Source organism: Tyto alba, unplaced genomic scaffold (assembly GCF_018691265.1).
Source record: "Tyto alba isolate M040663 unplaced genomic scaffold, T.alba_DEE_v4.0 Super-Scaffold_2, whole genome shotgun sequence".
Taxonomy (NCBI): domain Eukaryota; kingdom Metazoa; phylum Chordata; class Aves; order Strigiformes; family Tytonidae; genus Tyto; species Tyto alba.
Genome location: NW_024881282.1, coordinates 62,514,937 through 62,537,400, shown reverse-complemented (window position 1 = coordinate 62,537,400; position 22,464 = coordinate 62,514,937). Strand labels below are relative to the sequence as shown.

At 37.1% G+C, this 22,464-nt stretch overlaps 1 protein-coding gene across 1 annotated transcript in view; it reads left to right on the top strand.

The window, feature by feature from the left end:
* Nucleotides 1-21,573, top strand: part of TFEC (transcription factor EC) — a 97,117-nt gene extending 75,544 nt beyond the window's left edge. Inside the window, exons 4-8 of the mRNA XM_032998778.2 lie at nucleotides 6,360-6,474; nucleotides 7,341-7,397; nucleotides 11,848-11,923; nucleotides 19,775-19,922; nucleotides 20,833-21,573. Coding sequence (XP_032854669.1) covers nucleotides 6,360-6,474; nucleotides 7,341-7,397; nucleotides 11,848-11,923; nucleotides 19,775-19,922; nucleotides 20,833-21,213 — 777 coding nt within the window. The 3' untranslated portion in view covers nucleotides 21,214-21,573. The remainder of the gene's footprint in view (nucleotides 1-6,359; nucleotides 6,475-7,340; nucleotides 7,398-11,847; nucleotides 11,924-19,774; nucleotides 19,923-20,832) is intronic.
* The last annotated feature ends 891 nt before the right edge of the window (nucleotides 21,574-22,464 follow it).

The following is a 22,464-nucleotide window of genomic DNA, read 5'->3' as shown; positions in this document are numbered from 1 at the left end:
TAGTATCATAAAATTGTTTAGGTTAGAAAAGACCTTTAATATCATCAAGTCCAACTGTTAACCTAGCACTGCCAAGTACAGCACTAAACCATGTCCCTATGCATCACATCTACACGTCTTTTAAAAACCTCCAGGGATGACGGCTCCACCACTTCCCTTGGCAGCCTATTCCAATGCTTGACAACCCTTTAACTAAAGAAATTTTTCCTAATAGCCAATATAAACCTTCCCTGGTTCAACTTGAGGTCATTTCTGATCATCCTATCACTTCTTACTTGGGAGAAGAGACCAACACCCACGTCACTACAACCTCCTTTGAGGTAGTTGTAGAGATCAATAAGTTCTCCCCTGAGCCTCCTTTTCTCCAGACTAAAGAACCCCAGTTCCCTCAGTCGCTCCCCATAAGCCTTGTGCCCTAGACCCTTCACCAGTTTTGTTGACCTTCTTTGGACATGCTCCAGCACCTCAATGTCTTTCTTGCAGAGAGGGGCTCAAAACTGAACACAATATTTGAGGTGCGACCTCACCAGTGCCAAGTACAGGGGGACAATCACTTCCCAAGTCCTGCTGGACACACTATTTCTGATACAAGCCAGGATGCTGTTTGGCCTTCTTGGCCACATGGGCACACTGATGGCTGATATTCAGCTGGCTGTCAACCAACACCCCCAGGTCTTTTTCTGCCAGGCAGCTTTCCAGCCACTCTTCCCCAAGCCTGTAGCATTACATGGGGTTGTTGTGACCCAAATGTAGGACCTGGCACTGAGCCTTGTTGAATCTCATACAATTGGCCTCTGCCCATTGATCCAGCCTGTCCAGATCCTTCTGTAGAACCTTCCTTCCCTCAAGCAGATCAACACTCCCACCCAACTTGGTGCTGTTTGCAAGCTGACTGAGGGTGTACTTGGTCCCCTCATCCAGATAACTGATAAAGTTATTAAGCATAACTGGCCCCAATACTGAGTCCTGGGGAACATCACTTGTGAGTGGCCACCAATCTGGATTAAACTCCATTCAACACCACTCTTTGGGCTTGGCCATCCAGCCAGTTTTTTACCCAGTGAAGAATACGCCCATCCAAGCCATGAGTAGCCAGTTTTTCCAGAAGAATGCTATGGAAAATGGTGTAAAAGACTTTACTAAAGTCTAGCTAGACAAAATCCACATCCTTTCCCTCATCCAAGAAGTAGGTCACCTCATCATAGGAGGAGATCTGTTGGAGAATGGCTCAGAAACAAGGGTCCTGTGCCTTTAGCCAATAGATTGTAAGCCTGCATGCCTAAGTTGTGCCTTGTCATGTATTAAGAAAATCTTTGAACGAACGTTAGCACAGGCTCTGCTCATACAAAAAGAAAAAGGGGGAATTGTTGGAGAATGGCTCAGAGACAAGGGTCCTGAGCCCACCGAGCAATTGTATGATCAGAGCCTGCTCTAGCTGCTGATGCTGGGCCTCACTAGGGTTTGCCTGCAGCTGCTCACAGCTGCTGATACATGAGGAATGTCAAGGACGCCTCAGCCCTGTGTACCATGGTGTGTCGAAAGCAGGTTAAGGGGAATTAGGAATAGTGGTCTGAGAAACCTAGTGTTATGATAACGGTGGTCTGAGAAACATTGTGTTACGGTACTGTCGTGTATTGAAAACAAGTCAACAGGAATCAGAAATAGTAGCATGAGAAACTTAGTGTTATGAGAAGCTTGTGCTGTAAGCTAACTGCAAGTAGGTGGACCGTGCGAATACGACCTTTAGAGCTTAAGCCAATCAGCTAGTGACTAGTAGGCATAATAATTATCATTGTCTGTATAAATATATGTACCCTGGACCAATAAAGACACACGTTGATTGATGCTCTATCTCCCACACTGAACCCGTCTCGGCGTGTTGTTCGTCCGCGGCTCCGCAGAGATCAAGTTAGTCAAGTAGGACTCGCCTTTCATAAACCATTGCTGATTTGGCCTGATTGATTGGTTGTCCTGTATGTGCCGTGCAATGGCACTCAGGATGATCTGCTCCATAACCTTCCCTGGCACTGAGGTCAGACTGACAGGCCTGTAGTTCCTTGGATCCTCCTTCCAGCCCCTCTTGTAAATGGGCGTCACATTTGCTAACCTCTAGTCAACAGAGACCTCCCTGGTTAGCCAGGGCTGCTGCTAAATGATGGAAAATGACTTAGTGAGCACTTCTGCCAGCTCCCTCAGTACCTTTTGGTGGATCCCATCTGGCCCCATAGACTTGTGTGTGGCTAAGTGGTGTAGCAGGTTGCTAACTCTGGATTAGGGGGGCTTTATTCTGCTCCCTGTCCCTGTCTTCCAGCTCAGGGGGTTAGGTATTTGGAGAGCAGCTAGACTTACTGTTAAAGACTGAGACAAAGAAGACATTAAGAACCTCAGCCTTTTCTTTAGCCTTTGTCATTATGTTTCCCCCACATCCAATAAAGAGTGGAGATTCTCCTTAGACTTCCTTTTGTTGCTACTGTATTTATAGAAATATTTTTCATTGTCTTTTATGGCAGTAACCTAATTAAGTCCTAACTGGGCTTTGGCCCTTCTAATTTTCTCCCTGTATAATTCCATGACATCCTTGTAGTTCTCCTGAATTTCCTGCCCCTTCTTCCAAAGGTCATAAACTTTTCTTTTTTGCCTGAGTTCCAGACAAAGCTCTCTGTTCAGCCAGTCTGGTCTTCCGCTGGCTCATCTTTCAGTACCTGGTGATGGTCTGTTCCTGTGCTTTTAAGATTTCCTTCCTGAAGAACGTCCAGCCTTCCTGGATTTGTTTGACCTTCAGGACTGCCTCTCAAGGGACTCTGTCTTCAGGCCAAAGTCTGCTGCCAGAAGTCCAAGGTAGCAGTTCTGCTGACCCCCCTCCTCACTTCTTCAACAATTGAAAACTATTATTTCATTATCGCTGTGCCCAAGACAGCCTCCAACCATCACAACACCCACAAGTCATTCTCTGTTCACGAACAAGAGGTCCAGTGGGGCACCTTCACCAATTGGATTACTCACCAGCTGTTTCAGGAAGTTATCTTCCACACACTCCAGGAACCTCCTAGACTGTTTCCTCTCTGCTGTATTTTATTTCCAGCAGACATCTGGTAAGTTGAAGTCCCTCACGAGAACAACAGCTAGCAATTGTGATACTTGTCCCAGCTGCTTACAGAATATTTTGTCTGCTTCTTCAACCTGGTTGGGTGGTCTATAACAGACTCCCACCATGACATCTGCATTGTTTGCCTTCTTCCCGATTCTTACCCATAAACACTCAACCTTATCGCCACCATCATTAAGCTCTAGGCAATCAAGACACTCTAACGTACAGGGCTACCTGTCATCTCTCTTTCCTTGCCTATCCATTCTGGATTAACATATATATGAATCATTCTAATTAGTGAGGTTATAGGATTTTAGGAATCAATAGACAACTTGGGTTTGGGTTTAATTCTTATAATTTCCACAGGGAGTTATGACTCTGCTTTCCTAATGTCTGATAAAAATTGTCACATGATGAGGGAAAAAATGCTGGAGACCATCTGGGTGAATCAAAGATTATATGGGACATTTGGGAAAATATTTCATGCCTTTTTCTGTTTGATGGAAACATTAATACATCCAGAAATAGACCATAGATAGATACTCATTTGCAGTCCTGACTGTGTGGGATGACACTGCCCCAGCAGTTCTGATGATGGAAGGAGGCATTTGAACTCTTATCACTCCATATGATAGCAGCTGAGTTAGAAGTATCTTCATCAACTGTGTAATCAAATTCAGATGAAATGTCTACTTGTGGTTTTAAGTTGAGTTTACTCACCCTCTTTTGAATCCTTACACCCTTCTGAACTTTCAGGTGTGTTGTCATTATTTTTTTTATTACCAGCTAAGTTGGCCATTCATGACCTTTTCTCTTAGATTTCAGCTTTGTCATTTGAATTCACACCTTTCTGATTAGACTATAGAAATTTAACTGTATTTTGAGGATAAAGATGAAGTACTGCTTGAAAATTAGAAATAATCATTGATGTATCTCATGTGTCTGTGTCAAACTGTGGTTTATAATTCTGATTTTTTCACTAATGGTATTGAAAATCTTATAAATTGCAAAGATTACCACCAGTTTCATGCAAGTTATTGAACAAGTTATGTACACAGATGTCGGAATTATGTAAAATACGATAGATATGTTTTCTCATTTTTTAGATTATTTATTAAATTATAGTATTTTCAGTGGTCACTATTTCCTAAAATTTCACAAAAAAAGTAGCCTAAACCATAAAAGTCTTATCCAAAGTCCATTGGAATAAGTATAGGAGTCACACTGATTCTCAGTTTTTTATATCATTCTGTTTTCACATCATTTAAATAAACCAAATTACTCTTCATTAATGTAGGAAGTAATTAAATATGTATCTAGAACTAATATGAGTTCATTCTTATAATATAGTTATACAAAGAAAATGCAAAGGTAAAACTGCAGTGATTTCTGTAATACTTGTCAGTTTACCACTCTGGAATGAAACAAAGGTGCTTAACGTGCGAATGCGCTTAGTGTTCAAATACTGCATATTAAACATAGTTTGTTCTTCAGTAATACTCAACTGAATTCCAAACATTCTTTCTAAAAGTATTTTCATTGAGAGATCAAATATGTAAGCAGATTTTGAAAACTGACTTGGTGTTGTGATTGCTAATGGTATTTAAGAATTGTCTGTTCTCCTAAGTAACAAAGCTCTGATTTAAAAATGAGCGTGTTAGTTATGTGTATTCAAAAAGAGTCCTGACTGCTTCATTTCATTGTAGGTTATACAACTGGGAGAATTTAACACAAACGAGGTTCTCATAATTTAGTAAAATTATAAGCTGATTTAGTAAAATTATTATTTAAAAATAGGACTTATTTAAAATTTCAGATTTAATATAAAATTATAGCAAACACTGCCATGGAACAATTTCACACTGGGCAAGTCTTTGGGAAACTGTCTCCATTCAGAATAACTTGTGATGAAGCTCACTGTCTCCACAAGAAGAGAAATGATCAGAGTGTAAAAAAAGCTGGTTTCCAGCAGATCTATGGTTGGTGTCACAGTGACCTGCCTGAAAAGTTCCAAGGTGTTTCAAGATCCATGAGTGCAGGGCAGATCTGTAAAAATATGTTTCCTTGTCTATTCTTAAATAACTCCTTATTTCCTTTCATGCTTTTCCGGGTCAAGCCAGTAGTTTTACCCATAATTTTCCCACTTTTTCCTCCATTTTTTTTTAACTTTTTTCTTGGCCAGGTGGAACTAAGCTCAATTTCTGAGTCCTGTTGTATTGGCCACAAAAGAAAAAAAAATGTCAGCACAAAATTTATATGCCTGATAAAGTGAAAAAAAAATATGTTGCTCTTGTTGCCTTAGAAGGCAATAAGAATGTAAATCTTTTTTTGGAATCTGGACTTGGACTCTTTTTATACAGTGGTTTTCACATGAACATATAGAAATATTTAACATGATGATCAGTACTGAAAGGTTGGTTATATGGTCATAGAAACTGAGAAAACTTATTTTTAATAAACTTTTATATATTTTACAATTATTTCAGATATGTAAAAATATTCAAATAAAAGTAATAGTTGGGTAATTATTGGAATCTGTAGAAGCATACTTTAGCCTTACTTCTCTTTAAATGCATTCTATTGGTTTAGTTAAATAATATTATATTGCATTTTGGAAGATAATAAGGATAATTGTAAAGATGATCATATATGTTATGCATGTTAAAACTGTTAGGTTATCTGGTCTGTCCTGAGAAGAGCAGTTTCTTTCCTTAAAGCATATTCTTTGATGTTCTGTCCACTCTAATTTTAACTATTGCATCTAACTGGGTCACTGAATCTTTATGCGGCTAAACCAGGCGCAGTATGAAGTACCAATTCAGAGTTTAGTGATGTGGTTAAAAAATCACTGGGGAGTAGGTCAAAACCAGCAAGGTTATTTTTACTTTCAACCTAATTCATGTTTGAAGTGCAGTTGTGGTAATCCTGTTATTGAAAAATACAGTATAGAAGTAATTGAAAAACAGGCACTGGGGGCAATATCCTGCCATCACTCTGCATCTGAAACCCACACAAATGGCACTTAGAAAACTGCTTGTGGAACAGTGGCAGGCTGTGACCCCTCACTTTCAATTTTACTTAATACTACATAATGGTAAACGTTCCTTTTAGACACATAGACATAGCTCCTTCTAAAGAACACAAGACTCATATTCAAAGATGTTTGCTCTTTGTATTTATGTTTTTTTTTTTTTTTAATCTTTTAAGTCTTTAACTTATTTTAATACTATTTTTTTTTTATTATTATTCTTTCCTCCCCCTGCCCCTCAAGCTATCTAGCAGCATTTTGGATATATATAACAGTGACCAGGGAATGGCACCAGCTAATATGGGTCTCACAAATGCTTCTTGCCCAGCTAATCTACCAGTAAAAAGGGAACTCACAGGTAAAAGAATACTCAGATTTTAGTATTTTGTAATTGCAGAAATTATAGTGTTTCTCTTAAAAGTTGAATATCTTACCCATGAAATAGATTTCCATAATTAAATTACTGAGAATTCTGCAGTCTGTAGTTTCATTTAAGGAAAAGAACAAATACCAAGGGGAAATGTTTTCTTTCTGTTCTCCTCTTTAGCAATTCAGAAACCATGTTTGTCCCCTGTTTTTTATGAACATCATGCTTCTAATAAACCTAATTATTTTAGGAAACATAGTGGATTCTTCCACATGTTAGCTCCTGATCAACGGTATAAATAAATTATCAGCCATTAAATTTGTTCCAGTGTAGAACAAATGGTTCTTTTAAAACCTTACAATAAGGCTATTCAAGGTAAATCTATATTAGTAGATTAACAACTTTAAAAGTTACATTCAATTAATCCAAATAATGCTAACAACCATGTGCAGTTTGTTAGTGTCACTCAGAGGAAACTGTGAGTTTGTTCAATATCTTACAAATCTGATTAACTCTTGCATTATGGGATGTACAAATCCATATTCACATTAGCGTATTGTAAGTTTAATCCTTATGTAAAATACAGCAAATTGGAGAAAAATACCCCTCCATGGCATTTCTATGTTCTTAAATTAAAAATGTGCAATAAAAAAATCTTAAGCGCCCTGCCAGACTTGCTCAAAATTTAGTACTGGTAGAATATAGATTTGCTTATGATCTTTTTTAATAATAAAGAGAATAATGAAGTAAAAAGACTAGAAGGCTGCTCCTTGTGACAAGAGGCCATTTTGAAAAGGTGAAAGAAGTACTGGAATTGCAACTTAAGGACTGTTTTAATAAATGTTACTTTCTGTCAGAAGCAGATACACGAGCAATGGCAAAGGAGAGACAAAAAAAGGATAACCACAATCTCAGTAAGTATATGTTCATCTTCCATCTCATTAAATGGAATGTAAGGTGAATGCAAAAATAATATACATTACCTACCACATCTCTGCTCTTCTTCTAGATCAACATCTTACCAGGGTAATCAAACTGAACTCAGTCTGCAAACACAGCCAACTACAGACCTTTCTTCCCTGAAATGAATTTCTGCCTTTGACTTTTGTTTTTCAAAATATTTTGCATATTGTAATGAATTTCTTTCCACACCATCTCTTGCTACTATATTTTTATTCTACAGTTGTACATCTATCCTGCACACTTTACATGATGTTGTCTCTGAAAATGACAGTGTAAACAGACAAGAAAGGGGGCAGATTTTAAAACAAAACAGCAGTGTAAATCCAGTCTTCACACCTTACTGAAACACCCAAGTAAGAGGCTGTGTCTCTCTATGGGTGATAGGAAGGAAAGAAAAATGCACAGAGCATATCAGACAACTTCTAAATGCTAGTTAAGCACTTAAAGTTGTGGAATTTGTATGTCACAAAAGGAGATCAGGGCAGGACTGAGTGAGACTGATGGTGCTCTGACTCTGCTCTGATACACAGGCCTCCTAACCTCTGTAGGCTGGGATACCTTTCTGTTTCCTTTATGAAGAACAGTGCAGTCACGTACAGATGTTAGGTATTTCAGTTCTAGATGAATAGTCCTGTAGTTGAGGCTTAGAACACAGTGAAATTCATAGTTCAGTGTCTAAAAATTAAACTTATAAAAACAAACAACTTTTTGCTTTATCCAGAATAAAAAAAAAAAAAAGTTTTTATTGCTGAAAGAAGATTGCCTAAAAAGTTAGGCAATTTTTCCCTCTGAAGAGTAATTTGAAACAAAAAACCTGGAGGATTCTTTTTTGAAAGTACTGAATAGAGCAATTACATTTTCCAGTTCTCCTTTCCATTTTTTCCAGCAGAAAGAGTCTGGGAGCTGGACTCAATGATCTTTATGAGTCCCTTCCAACTTGAGATATTCTATGATTCTATGAATTTAAACCTAAATTGGTAATTAGTTAATAGCCACTATTTATATCTTTGTTCTATTATTTATATATTGGTTCTCTGGCTATTCCAGTAATCTTATAGGAATATATGGCTTTGCTTGCATGAAATTACATACATGGAAGTATACATCCACTGTACAAAGTGCTACCAACCACTGTGGACAACTTCCTCTTGCTTAAACTTTCCAGAAGGCATGCTTATTTCTGTCTGTATGTTTTTGTGGATTACAGACAGACCATGTAGATTTTTAGGCCTGTTGGTAACACATCTTCTCTGAAGTGCCAGTGCAACTGCTGCCTCTCTTTTTTCGGCAGGAATGGGGAGTTTTTGCTGGACTGGGAAAGGTGGTGGATAGGAGTTGTCTGGAACTGCAAGGGGAAAGATAGGCAGATGCATACATTAAGGATGCCAGGTCTTACCATTGCCTCCGTTGCTTATTTTGGCTCTGAGATCATACTTCCTGAACAAAGAAGACCTCTCTGAGAACTATCCCTCACCACTAGCAACTGAGCTGAAGGCTGTATGCCAGGATGATAGCATGCAGACATGCAACATTTCTTCTGGTTTGGCTCCAGGTGTATCCTTCAGAGCTCAAAGTCTCTCTGGAGATAGCTCTACTACCCGATGACTTGGGTATATTAATGCCTTACATATAAGGGCTTTATTAGTGTGATTTACTCTTTTATGAGTACCATTTTTTTTATAGATATTCTGAAAAATCAGTTTCTGGAACTTGGTCAGATTTATACAAACATTCATGTTTCAGGTTGAAGTTCATATTTTTACAGAAATGTTCTTGTACCTTCTCATACTGAAGAAGAACTAGAAAAAAGTTCCTTTTGAAAGGTTAGATCCTCAATGAAGCCATGAAAAGGGATTTAGATTTAAGAAATGGAACCCCTTTTTCATGTAACAAGAGTTTAAACCATTATCAAAAGTATTTTGTTTGAGTTTTTTCTGGTTTGGTTTTTTTTTTTTTTTTTTTTTGGTTGGTTGGTTGGTTGGTTGGTTGGTTTGTTTTTTTTCCAAACAAAGAATTAAAGGTGCAATGTTTGTTTGTTATATGGTCATCCTGTCCATGTAGTTTGAAAAATCATTTTCTGGTTTGGCTTTGGTATAATTTGGTACTTGAAATATTGTTGATAACTCAGGATACCACTGAAAATGTAAGATATATAAATCAGAAAAGTTCTATTGAAACATGTTTCCAAGCTTCAAAATTCCTCCCCTAATTCACTATCATAACCACTGGAAGTTTATTTTCAGGAAAAATTAGAAAAATATAAATAAGAAGAATTCTGTGTCAACTTGTAAAGAATATTTTTACTTTGTCTTGTTTTATAGCCAATGTTTAATTGATTACTTTTTGATGAGCAATCTCACAGAGCCTTTCCACACTGTAAATATTAATTTAACAACAGCCATTATACCATACGACTATATAGTTAATGAACATTCTTCAAGTCTGTTTGCCCTGACATTATTTTGCCAACATAACCGAACTATATTTTTCAAGCTGTTCAGCTGTTATGTGCTTTTGTACACTGTGTTCTCCTACGAGATCCAGCACATTGATGCCAATGGGATGCAAGGGGTCACTTAACAGTACACTCAGGAGGATTATAACCCTGTCTCCTGAATATGTGAATCATGACTACAAAACCTGAGATGCTTTAATCTGTTGAGTGAAATTCCTGTTTCTAGAGAGAGCAAGACAAGATAATTTGTCTCACCAGGGCAGAGCACTTCATCAGTGTAAATAATAACACCTTGGGAGTTCCCTGAGCTGGAATCAGCTAGGGAGGAAACAACTAACTGATGCACAAAACTAAGAGTCTCACATAGACAGGAAGAAAAAAATACCTTTATGTATTGGAAGAAGAACTAAAAGTGATCTTTGCGGTGGTTCTGAGACTGAAAGAGATGTGCTTATAAGACTGTGAGAAGGTTGAAGTCAGCCTAGGAAGACCCACCAGGCCACCCTTGGCTGCACACTTCTAATTTAGCTATACTTGCCTTTTTGTACTTATATTCAAAGTTAGGGCATCAAACTTTAAGTGCACATCTCCATACATGGATGAGGGGGGCACGTATCCATTCTGCCCATCTTCTAGGCTGGCCAGGTCTGGTCTGACAGAGTACAGTGGCGTTAGCATATTGAGCCCAAGGTAAGGCCTTCTGAGAAGCAAAGGATAAGAGAAACAGCTCAGTGCAGTGCTAGTGAGGGATAAAAGCTGAATCCTGTCCATTCAGTGAGGTTTGGGTTGAGTTAAAGTACAACGTGGAGGGAATAGACAAAAGCACAAGTTCACCCAGTAGAACAAAACTTCTGGTCTCTGACATTTAGTAGTACCACAAAGGGACTACCTTCCTACTGAATATGCTTCCTATGTCACAGTTATATACAAGAAATTCCCCCCAGTGATGAGATGTCCTCTGGACCTATCCATTAGAAAATGTGGAGTTTCTGCATGTAGAAGTTGCTGGAGAAATACTGGTGAGGAAGCGAAAGAAGATTCTCTCTAAATTAGTGAAATTGGAGGCAGAAAGGTAACAGACCTTTTGTACAGAGAAGAGTCACATACTTCGGTCTGGATACCAGTACAATGCTGATAAAGTGGAATGAGAGCACAGAGAGGGGGATCTAATTTTAAGAGGCTTATCTTCTCTTTTTTCCTTTCTAACTGAACTACAAGTAAACCAAGATACCATGCATAGTTTGTCTTAGCAGAAGCATAAATTTAAATACAGAAAACATTTTTTTTTATTATTTAAATTATGTTTTTCTGAATTTTCTGTGTGTTTTAAAAGTTATTGTAAACACACTTGTGCTGTCCAACACTGAAGGAAACATATGTGCTGGGGATTAAGTGTTTCTGGGACACAATCTTTCTCTGTTTCAGTGAAAGGATATGGTTGTAGTTATGTCCTCTCTGTGGTTTGCAACGCTGATAACTGTACATAAAGTATAGAGAAGCTGTTAAATGTGATCTGTAGCAGGAGTTATTTCAAAATATGAAAAGCTGGATGAGTTGTCTTGTGTCCCTTTTCAAGTCATCAGCAGAACTCCACTAAGCTGAAAACTCCATTGCGTGGGAGCAGGGTGGAGAAAGAACACATAAACATCAGAAAAAAAGAAGAGTTATCTTACATTTAGACAATATGTGACTATTTAATTCTCTAGGAGTCTAGTTGTAAATGGGGGATAAACCTATAGCTAGGGTGAGATACAAAGATGGTACTAATCATGAGATTTGTCCTGAGAGTGAGTCAGAGACAGGTAAGAAATCATGCTGGGATTTCTACTTGAGGAAGAACTTTTCTGTACATTGACTGACCTGTTTTTAACTAATTAAAAATGTTTTATGTTGAATTTGTCCAAGAATGTTTCACCATAAAAATAGTAACTGTTTCTTTTTAACAGTTGAGAGAAGAAGAAGGTATAATATTAATTACCGAATCAAGGAGCTTGGCACGCTCATCCCCAAGTCTAATGATCCGTGAGTTCAACAGTCTTTCCTATAATAATGTTTATAGTTTAAATTAAGGAAAAAAAAAAAAAAAAAAAAGAGACGGTTGCATAAACTGGCTATAGGATTGAGTAATGGGATACAAAATCTTCCATGCTGGGTCACTGGCTCAGATCAAGCTGTTAAAGTAACAAACCTTTGACAGATTTTTGGTGCCTGTTGGGAAAACTCATGTGAAAGGGTAATAAAATGAAAGCAATTTCAGGGTGTTTAAGAGAGACCGCCACATTAGGGGAAAAAAGAAGAAACAAACAAAACCAAAAAGAAGAACATAAGAAGATAAGCCAAACAACAGAAAGTCCAGCTCTCTGTCCCTGGGAGAAATTGTGTGGTGTCTCTGGAGAAGGAAGGAGTAATGCTTTCAGCCCTTGCCATGGGCCCTCTAGTGGGATAAAACAAAATGCATGTTGGTACTGTCTGCCCTTTAGCTTAAGAAAAAAAACAATCTGTTTAAGAGCCTGTAGACTGAGCATTTTTCAAAAGTCCTCCACTCAGTGCAGGGAAAACAACAGTCCTAAAGTGCAAGGATAAAAATAATAATTGCTATAATTGCTATAATAATACCATTTTATACTAATGCATATACTTACAGTAACACAAAATGCATATTGCTTAAACTATACCTGCATTCCCTTAAAGTTTATATTTGTCACCAATATGAAAAAAGCCACCACGGTAGGAAAGTCTGCTGTAGGATTAGCAATAACAATTCAGTGTGATAGTCAATGCTGAACTTCAGCCTTAGATTTTTCATGTCACTCAAGGGAAGCCTTAAGACCATGCACTAGTATGATTGTCACTTGCATAAAATTGATTATACAGATTTTGTCTTTATCATTTGGACATCAATACAGACCTGCATGATACTTCAAATTAAAATATCTATTGATATTTCATCCCCCTTTTTTTTTTTTTTTTTTTTGTTAAGACTAGGAAAATTTTTATTATATTCAAGATTTCTATAACAATATAAAGCTGTGTGAGACTTACATAAGTACAAGGTTGGCATGACAAGTCACTTGCAGTGAAATCACCAGAGAGATAGTTAACATACCTCATCCATTTTAGAGAATTCCCGAACTCTGTTCCTTCTACAGCATCCACCCAAGATTAGATAAATGGGCATGTTCTTGTTACTAATATAGAATTAGGTATTACAGCCGAGTTAAAATAAGAACTGCTTTAAGTACCTAAATAAAGTTTTAGCCACATGTGATCCATTGCAAACACAGACTGATAGAAGAGTTTTAATTTTGCTGGTACATCTTTCAGTATTCAAGACCATTTGGGCAAATAATTGAAAGATTTCTCAGAAAAACAGTGGATGGCACTGTTGGTTTGCAGCTATAAAGCAATAATGGAAGTAAGTTATACTGCAATTAGAAACGGGCATGAGGTACAAATTCCAGTTGTGATTTTTGATTGCCTATAGGGGTGTTTCAGTTACATGTTTTGGTCTGGATTCAGGTTTAGTTTATGAACTTACTCAAAACATTTATAGTTAGAGCAATCACTTAAGCTCTTCTTAAAATTAATTATCTGGACCTGTAATTTTGCTTCAGTAAGTGGATGATGAATTTTACCCACAGATTTTAATTTTTGTTGACTGATGAAAAAGTTTCAGGTATAGATCCTGAAGACATTGCCTTTTCTTATTTGAGTCTGCAAACCCATGACTGAGTTCAACAGTGTGACAGCCCCAAAGTAGCTTAAGTTTACAAAATCACAAGGTGAACATAAGTTTCACATGTTCTGAGGACTGCTGTCTTCAAAAGGCTGGTAATCAGTACTCCTTTTGAAAATAGGCCTATTTAAAAGCTTTCACGTTGGTGTTAAGAACAAAGAGGCATCAAAAGGCACAGGATGATTCTGAAAAATTCGGTTATAACATAATTTTGCTATAGCTTTGTGCCAGGTTAAATTAATCCAAAGAGGTGTAAACATATTTTTTTATATATTTGTAGATGGAAATATATTAAATTGACCATGTTGTTTTGTTGGCTAAGCAGATCAAAATTATTATTTCTTTCTAGTATGGTCTTATGTTGCCAAATCACAACTCAGTGTCCTTAGCCTCTCTTTCAGTTCTTGCTTTTTCCTTCATAACACCTTACTGTGCCCCCAATCTGCCCCCTTCTTCTTTGAAAGAAAGAGATGTATCATCTCTGACAATACTTTATCTGTAACATTTTATCACACATAGCATTTTCACCTCATATATTGATTTTAGAAGATTCTTCTTATAGTGGGAACTTAGCTGTAAAAGGAGAAACCTTACTGATGCTTGGACTAATGACAGTGAAGCAAATCAGCCTTTGCATTGAAGAGCGAATACTACTATAACTAAGCCGTTGTGGTTAGCATGTCTGTCCCAGATGGCTTGCTTCAAGAAGATTACATTCAGACTCAGGAACAGAAAAGGACATTTTTGATGCGATTTGGAAACCTTTTATGATTTATATTTCTTAGAAGTGGTGTGTGGGGTTTTTATTTCACTTTTGTTTTGTTAGTTATATAGTGAACTTGTTTGGCTCCTGCAGAGCTTCCGCAGGGACTTTCTTTTGACTGGCTTAAACCCCTATTCTTTTCACTTTTTTTTTTTTTTTTTTTTTTTTTTTTTTTTTTTAATTTAATGATGAAAAGTGTGGATTACATTCCTTAAATGAATGGGTGTTTTAAGTTCACTTCATCAGCATTAGAAAATGAAGATAAGTATAACTTGCAAAGAACTTTGACGCTTTTGTTTAATTTTCAATGCTTAGATATCCAAGTGGTGGATGATTCAGAAATGCAAAACAGTTATACAGAATAATTCAAAAATATAATTAAAAAAAGGCCCAAAATAACCAGTCATATTTTGCTGAAAAAGCCATAACCTGCTGCTTTAAATATGCCTGCCTGTCCATTTATGGTTCCTTTGTGTTCAGCCTTTCAAAATCCACATTTTAGGTGTGACAGAGTCTGTAAATGCCTATGCAAGAACTGTTTTATGGTAGCCAGATTATAATTGTCAGAAATACTAAGAAGAAAAAGCCTTTCCTTTAAGAATTCTAGCCATTTTACAGAACTGGGATGTTAAGAGAACCACTGAGGATTTGGGCAGAAGTAGTGGGTTGCTCTCGCTTTCTCCTCTCTGCATCTGCCAGAGTCTGACCTTCTCTCTGCTGAGGACAGACCTGCTAGCAGCCAGCATGCCCATGTTTCTTGTAAAGGAAAAGCTTGCTTACACTCATGCTATTATAAAGTAGAAACTTGCTGCCTCTTCCAGAAGAATACACTTTGTAATTGTGCAGGTCATCAAAACAAGTACAAAGTCCTTCAAAGTGTTTCTTTGAGCAAGCATAGTTTACAGCTAATTTCTCAGAAATAGGGCAAGAAATGGTCTGCAAACATAGTTTCAACTTCACAAATGTATTTGTTATCAGTAACTGCTATGTGACTGGCAAACCCTGTGACTATCACCCACTCCCAAACTCTGTTTTCATTAATTGGTTTTAATCTTAGATGATCAGATGCTCTTGTCCTTCCTACAGGAGTTCAACTTGTGTAAACTAGTAAAGCTCCTTTGACTTCAACAAAGCTACCTTAATGGAAACGAGCTGAAGATCAGTCTCATGGTTATGGTTCTTTTCTCCTAAATGAGAAACTGTCACAGGTGACAGTTACTTGTTTTGATCAGGACATTTGAGATTTGTGGAGAGATTCAGCTGGTAAAGTTAGGAGGAGCTAGGGTTCAGAGACTAACAAAACACAATGTGTTTTTTTACTTATGTGCTACTTTTCCATGCAAATCATGTTAAGTGTGGTAGACCTCTGTTAATTATACTAGATAACACATGTGTAGCATGCTAAAAATTTAAAATTATTGTACCACATGCACACTCACAGACAAAGACACAATCCTCTTTTGCAGAGGTCATTGCTGACAACCAGACCAGCAAAATGTCCTACTGCTCTCAACTGACTTGTGTCACATGTAGAGTTTCCCATGTGTTTCAGTATTTACAGGGTGAAGCCTTCTATACATACAATAAAATTTAAGAATAAAGAAAAAAAAAATAGTGAAAGAGTAAAATGAAAAAAAGAATTGCTGCTGCCTCCAAAGACTACTTGATGTACATCTAACTTCATAGGTTCAAATCAGTTATGAATGTAACTGTTTTGTCTGGTTTTGTGAAGTATTTTCCAATAAAATGACTAACAACTGCCAGAGGCTGATCAGTTTTAAAAGGTTCTCAAACAGGTTTGTAGGCCTTGTCATTTCAAAATTTATCTCTATTATATACTAAGCAAGCACAATATAGAAATCTCTAAAAAGCAAACCCCACAATTTCCTACTGCCACTTTTATAATTTTTCAGATAACTTTATTTTTACCCAATCAAGAATTCAGCATTTTCAGAGAAATAACAGAAAACCAATAACAGATCAGAGAATTTCAAATTCTTCTTATGCACTTTCTGTGCTTGGGTTTAATCCGTCTTCAAATGCTGAGGTGTTTTTATTTCTTATCACAGATGAATCTGCTTGCCTGCCTGCTAAGCAGAGCTGGATGCATTGCAGACTGTGACTATGCAGGCACCTCCCCCATGCTATTCCCCCTATTTGCCTTCACCCTCACTAGTTATATTGCTCCTTTTCCAATCCTGCACATCTGCGTAGAGCCTCTGCTTCTCCATAGCACTGTCCTGTGACTGCTGCATGGTGCTCTGGCCTAGAATGGAGAGTGTCTGTGATGCAGAACCAGCACAGACATCTTCAATACTTTCTTTTGATCCTGGTGTAAATAGAGAAACAGAGGGTGAAAGACACGTTGGCTTCTAAGGTCACCAGCTGATCCTTTGCTGTGTTGCCTTCAGACACTGAAAGATTTAAATTCAATATTCTTCATTTAATAAGACATCAACCAGTATATGTATATATGAATAGAGCTGTTGAAGTTATATGGGCTATGTTCATATGCACAGATACTCACATAAAATAACTGAGTCTCTTAAATGGTAATATTAACAGCAGCATTTTCATCCTAGAGCTCCATGATAGTTTTGTCTCTCAAATTTGTAAATATTACCAGAATAGATATCTATCCATACCTATCTCATGCTGAAGCTGACCAGATCCATCTCTTTAACAGTTTGAATCCAGGAATTAGCCCTCCAGTGAAAATTTACTTCAACCTATAAGAAAAATTATCATTACCATATATGTAAAAATTCAAACTATCAAGGCAACATGAACTAAAAGTAAGCAATATCACAAAGGCTGTCAATTATGTGTGACATGAATGAATTTCATCACAAAAAGATTCCAAATACAGTCATGTATATATGTCTTATTCATATGTCATCTGAAAAATTAACCACGAATATTTTAATCTGAATTTGATTTTGAATTCATAACATTTTATAGCTGACATGAAATTGTGAAATCACTATGAAATATTTGCCAAATATGTGATATATGCAAAACCTACTGTTATTCTGAGCTATATATAGCACATATAGCTCATATCTGAGATGACAGTGGAGATTCCCAGTCTGAAATGTTGTTGTCCTCCTAACATTAGCTGCTCCTATTTATTCAAGAGTACTCTGGTGTAGACAGACAGGCACCTCACTGCCTTTCAAACTCCACTGCAATTAAGGCATAAATAGGGACCTCTCAGTATTTTACCTAACTTTCCAAAGCTGTCTGAAGAAAACAAGATTATAACGTGGTGATGGAAACCAAGGATTTGTCCAGAAAATAAGCATCATGTATACTAAAAAACTTCCTTAACTTTTATGGTTTGAACATAGGTATCCTATATGTGAGGAGAGAGTCCTCTCCTAGGAGGGAGTCCATGGGACACTTTCTGGAAAATGTTCTGTCCTCCCACCTGGGCAAGAAGTACAGAGAGAGGAAGGAGGAGGCAGAGGGATTGCCAAGAGGTGATTCAGTCATCATGAGGGAGACAGGTTCTGCTCTAGGCTCCCAGTCCCACCTCTGATTTATTTTTTTTGACCAGGGAATGTCTAAATGAGAATATATACCCACTTCAACGAGCAGCCTCTGATGTTTTGGCTTTGTGGACAGCAGGGCCTGAGAAAATAACTCTTTTCTCTCTGACCTCCTCACCTTCTAATCCCAAAAGCTGTGCATTCCTGGCCTGCCTCACTGAGATGAGGGAAGGTCCCAGTGTGCTAGAGCCTGGCGGTTTGTGTGCTGCACAGGGAGGACAGAGATGTGAATTCGAACCCTTTCTGATCAAAAAGATCATTCTCCCAAATCTGTAGCAAATGACCTAAATTCTAGGATATGGTTAAACACTGTGATGCTTTATCACAAATAACTTTGTGTATTCTTCTGAGTGTCTTTGAAGCTATCAGCTCCATAAGGGTTTTTTTTTTCCCTAGTACAGTGCCTCAGGAAAGCCCAGGTGGTCTGGGTCCCTAAATCTTGTACCTATAGGGCTTTTGCTCTATACATTCAGTAGAAAGACAACTGCCTTGGTGGAAGTCTCTAATGGTGCTTAGCCTTGGGGTAAGGGTGCAAGGTTCCTTAGTCACTATGTAAAGCATAGACACTTCTGCAATAAATCCACTCCAGATCACAGTTTTACTCACCGTAGGCGAGCATGTGAGTAGGGGCAAGTCTCATTACCTAAAGCAACCAAGGAATAATGGAAAGTGATGATTTACTGGAGTATAATATATATTTCTTTTTGACTCTGTAAATGCCAGCATATAAGTATATGTATTTGGAACAGATAAAAAAAAAATGCACTAAGGTGGTTACTTGTCACTCGAACCTCAGATTCTTACTGGTTTAAATAGCTTTTTCCTTCTCAGGGTTGATTTATAGGACTGGAATCTCTGCCAATTTTCTCCTTGGTCTAAGCCATCATGCACTAAAGTGGATAGTCTGGATAAATCCTTTTGTCTGTATATTTATTTCAGCGAGCCCATCCTGTATCATAAAATACTGAACTTTTTTAGAAATCAAACATTTTCAAGAAATTTAATTCTTGTTCCAAAGCCTCCAAGACTTTGCATAAAGGAATACATAGAAAGTTGGTAAATGGATACATGAAAGTCCTTCAACAGAAGCATTTGAACAACTATATTTTTAGTAAGACTGCTTGTGAACTGAAAGTTATACCATTGTTTCCTGAATGATAGACAGGTTTAATTTTATTTTTTTTCAAAGCTTTTGTTTTGAGTTGGGATCTGCATGTAGCTGTGGATTCTAACTTGGTTTGTATTGTTTCAAGATTTTTGAACAGGATTTTTATCATTCCATAGCCATTATGGTTATGAAAGTGTGATTTGTCTGGTCTATCATCAGTGAGGAGTGGCATTCAGCACAGACCATTTTTTTCTCAACAAGCATAAAAGTAACCTCATTAGTAAGTCAGGTAAAAGGAGTAGTATATTCAAAATGATCTTTAAAAATTTAGGCTTAAGTCTTCAGTAATGTATATTTCCTAGTTCATTAATGCAGAAATACTGCACATAGATTTTAATCTTAGAGTTAATAATAAAAGCAATTTTCACTAAAAATATAAAAACTGTAATGGTAGAATCATGATATTGCATTTAGCTCTCCCACAAAAAGTCACTTTATTACTTTCTTTTGACACTTATTTTCATTCTGGGATTAATTTTACTATATAAGGGCTTCTTAACTATTCTATTAAAATTTCCATTCAGAAGCAATAATATCTAAGAGTGAATAATAGTCATGTAAATCATTATTTCATATTAATGTAAAAGATTTTGTAAGTTCTTATGAATTCTGCTGACATGCACAATTGTGAAAAGGTTATCTCTACATTCTGCAGTGATATGCGCTGGAACAAAGGAACTATTTTAAAAGCATCAGTGGAGTACATCAAGTGGCTACAAAAAGAACAACAGAGAGCCAGAGAATTAGAACACAGGCAGAAGAAATTAGAGCATGCTAACAGAAGACTTCTACTCCGAATTCAGGTTTGTATAAGAGCGTTGCCATGAACTACAAAGCTTTCTCAGTACTTATCCCTCATCAAATTTTATTAATCTATATAATTTTTCCCCAAATGGCATTTATTAGAAATGAATTGACTTTCCCTATTTATTGCTGTGTATACCAGGGAGGGGGTATTTTTTAGATTTATAGGAATTTCCTTTGAAAATTAGATCTTCGATAAAGGAATACATGGAAAGTTAATACAGTATCTGTACAAACAGTTTCCTTATGCATGTATTAGAGCCAGAGAAAGAGAAAAAATGAAACAAAAAATTATATCCCTGCAGCCAAAAATCAATACTGGACACAAAATTCCCTTCAGTATTTTCATCTTCCCTTTGTAACCATTTCATATTTTACACTTCCTTAGGTATAGTGTGCCATGTTATATCTGCTTGTGACATGAAGCAGCAGAATATAGCCCTGCATGGCTTGAAATGCAAGATTTGCATATAGACACATATGAAGATGAGATAGACAGATAGACAGACATAAAAATCAATCATCATACATATGGTGATGTACACATATATCTATATACCATAAGCATCTAAACTAAAGTATCTTCTGTATCTCTGGGTAACCAACTAGAAAGTTGCAACATTTTTCTGTCACCTTTATTGGGTTCAGTACACGATGATTTTAGAGAGGTTGTCCTACCTCTTACGTTCCTGAAGGACAGTTGCTTAACAACAGGAGGGGAAATAAAAAGAAAAACTCTCTAGTGACAATTTTCAAAAATTAACAATTTCATATTTTAAAACAGTCTTATAACTGGACAAAAGGTATATTTAATTTACATGTATGATCCATATGCTTATTGCAATAGTTCTGAAGACACTGTTTTGTCATTTAAAGTCATTATCTAATTGGTTTTGTTTGAAATATTAGGAACTAGAGATCCAGGCACGTGCACATGGCCTTCCAGTCATGTCTTCGCTCAGTGCTGTCGATTTAGCTGCACAGGTCATCAAGCAACAGTCTTATCCAGAGGAGAACTCTGTAGAATACTCTCAACAAATGCCTCTGGCACATGGACCAAATTCTGATGTTTGCGATGGATCTACAGCCTTTTCTGATCCGCTTTCACACTTCACGGATTTGTCCTTCAGTGCATCTTTAAAAGAAGAGCAACGGCTAGAAGAAATTTTACTAGATGACACAGTCTCACCATTTGGAACAGACCCACTCTTGTCCTCCACGTCCCCAGCCGCATCGAAAGAGAGCAGCAGGAGAAGCAGCTTTAGCACAGATGATGGAGATGATTTATAAAAACAGAAAGGGCCTAATACTTCTTTAAACGACTTGTTAAAAGACTGAGTTGAACGTAAGCATGGTGTTTGTGCTTATTTTAAATACAAATAAGGAGAGCCACTGTGAAGATAAGTTACTACATGACAATGGTTTAAATCAGCCATTCACAGGAAAATGAGATGGACATAAACTCATATCACTTTGCCCTAAATTCACACCCTCTGTTCACAGCTGACATTTGCACAAATCTTTCTTCACTGGGAACATTTTTACTATCATTCCATGACTTTTTACAGCACTATGAAGATGGTTACCACAAAAGGAATACCCGTGTTCCCGTGTTACAAAAATGTATTCAAACTCTCTCTTCATTCTGCGTTCACTTTTCTCTGCTATAAACCTGAATTTTAGGAATTTGTTAATTTTATTTTTTTTTTTTTTTTTTTGTATGAGTAGAAAAATCTACAAAACATAAAGCAACAGGGAACTATTTAAGCTGGGACCTGTGGAGATGTTACAGGTTTAAAAATCTGGAAAAACAGACGGTAATGCTTTCACACAAGAGAAGTGAGCAGAAAATTTAAACTGTGTAGACTTCTCATTGAAAGGAGAAAATCCATTAAGCTTTCCATGGAATTCCATTTTTAAAAAATTTCATTTGTAGAAAAAGAACAGACTTTTAATATGTATTTTAACAATACAGAAGAAAAATGGAAACTAACATAATGACAGAGACTTGAACTCAGAAAAATATACAACATTTCAGCAGAATGTGTGGATGTACAAGACTCAACAAAGATACTCAGTGTTATAATTAGCACAATTTAAAACAAGCACTACTGGTAACAGTGCTATGTCAGCTGCTTAATCCAAGAATATTCAAACTGTGTCCTTTTTTGTGTGGAAGAGATCAGAGTTCAGAGACACATCAGTGTGCTTCTGGACAACACTGTTGGTGTCATTTGGCAGCACAGTAAGGTTTTTTCCAAAGGAAATATCCCTACACATGCCGTTGATCCATCTGGAAATGGAGACAAATGGCAAGATTCCCATTGCATACACTTGAAACAAAGATAATTTAATTTCAAATTTGGCTCTGGATTTGCTACCGAAAAGCTGAAAAAGAAGACTTTTCAAACTGAAGGGGATATTCAGAAGTGTTGCTGTGATGCACTGTTTCTCATAACTAGCTTGCTAGGAGGGGCCTTCAGAAAACGTGTTATGAAGACTCAGTAAAGACTTGGCAGTTAGAGGGCAGGTAGAAGGCAT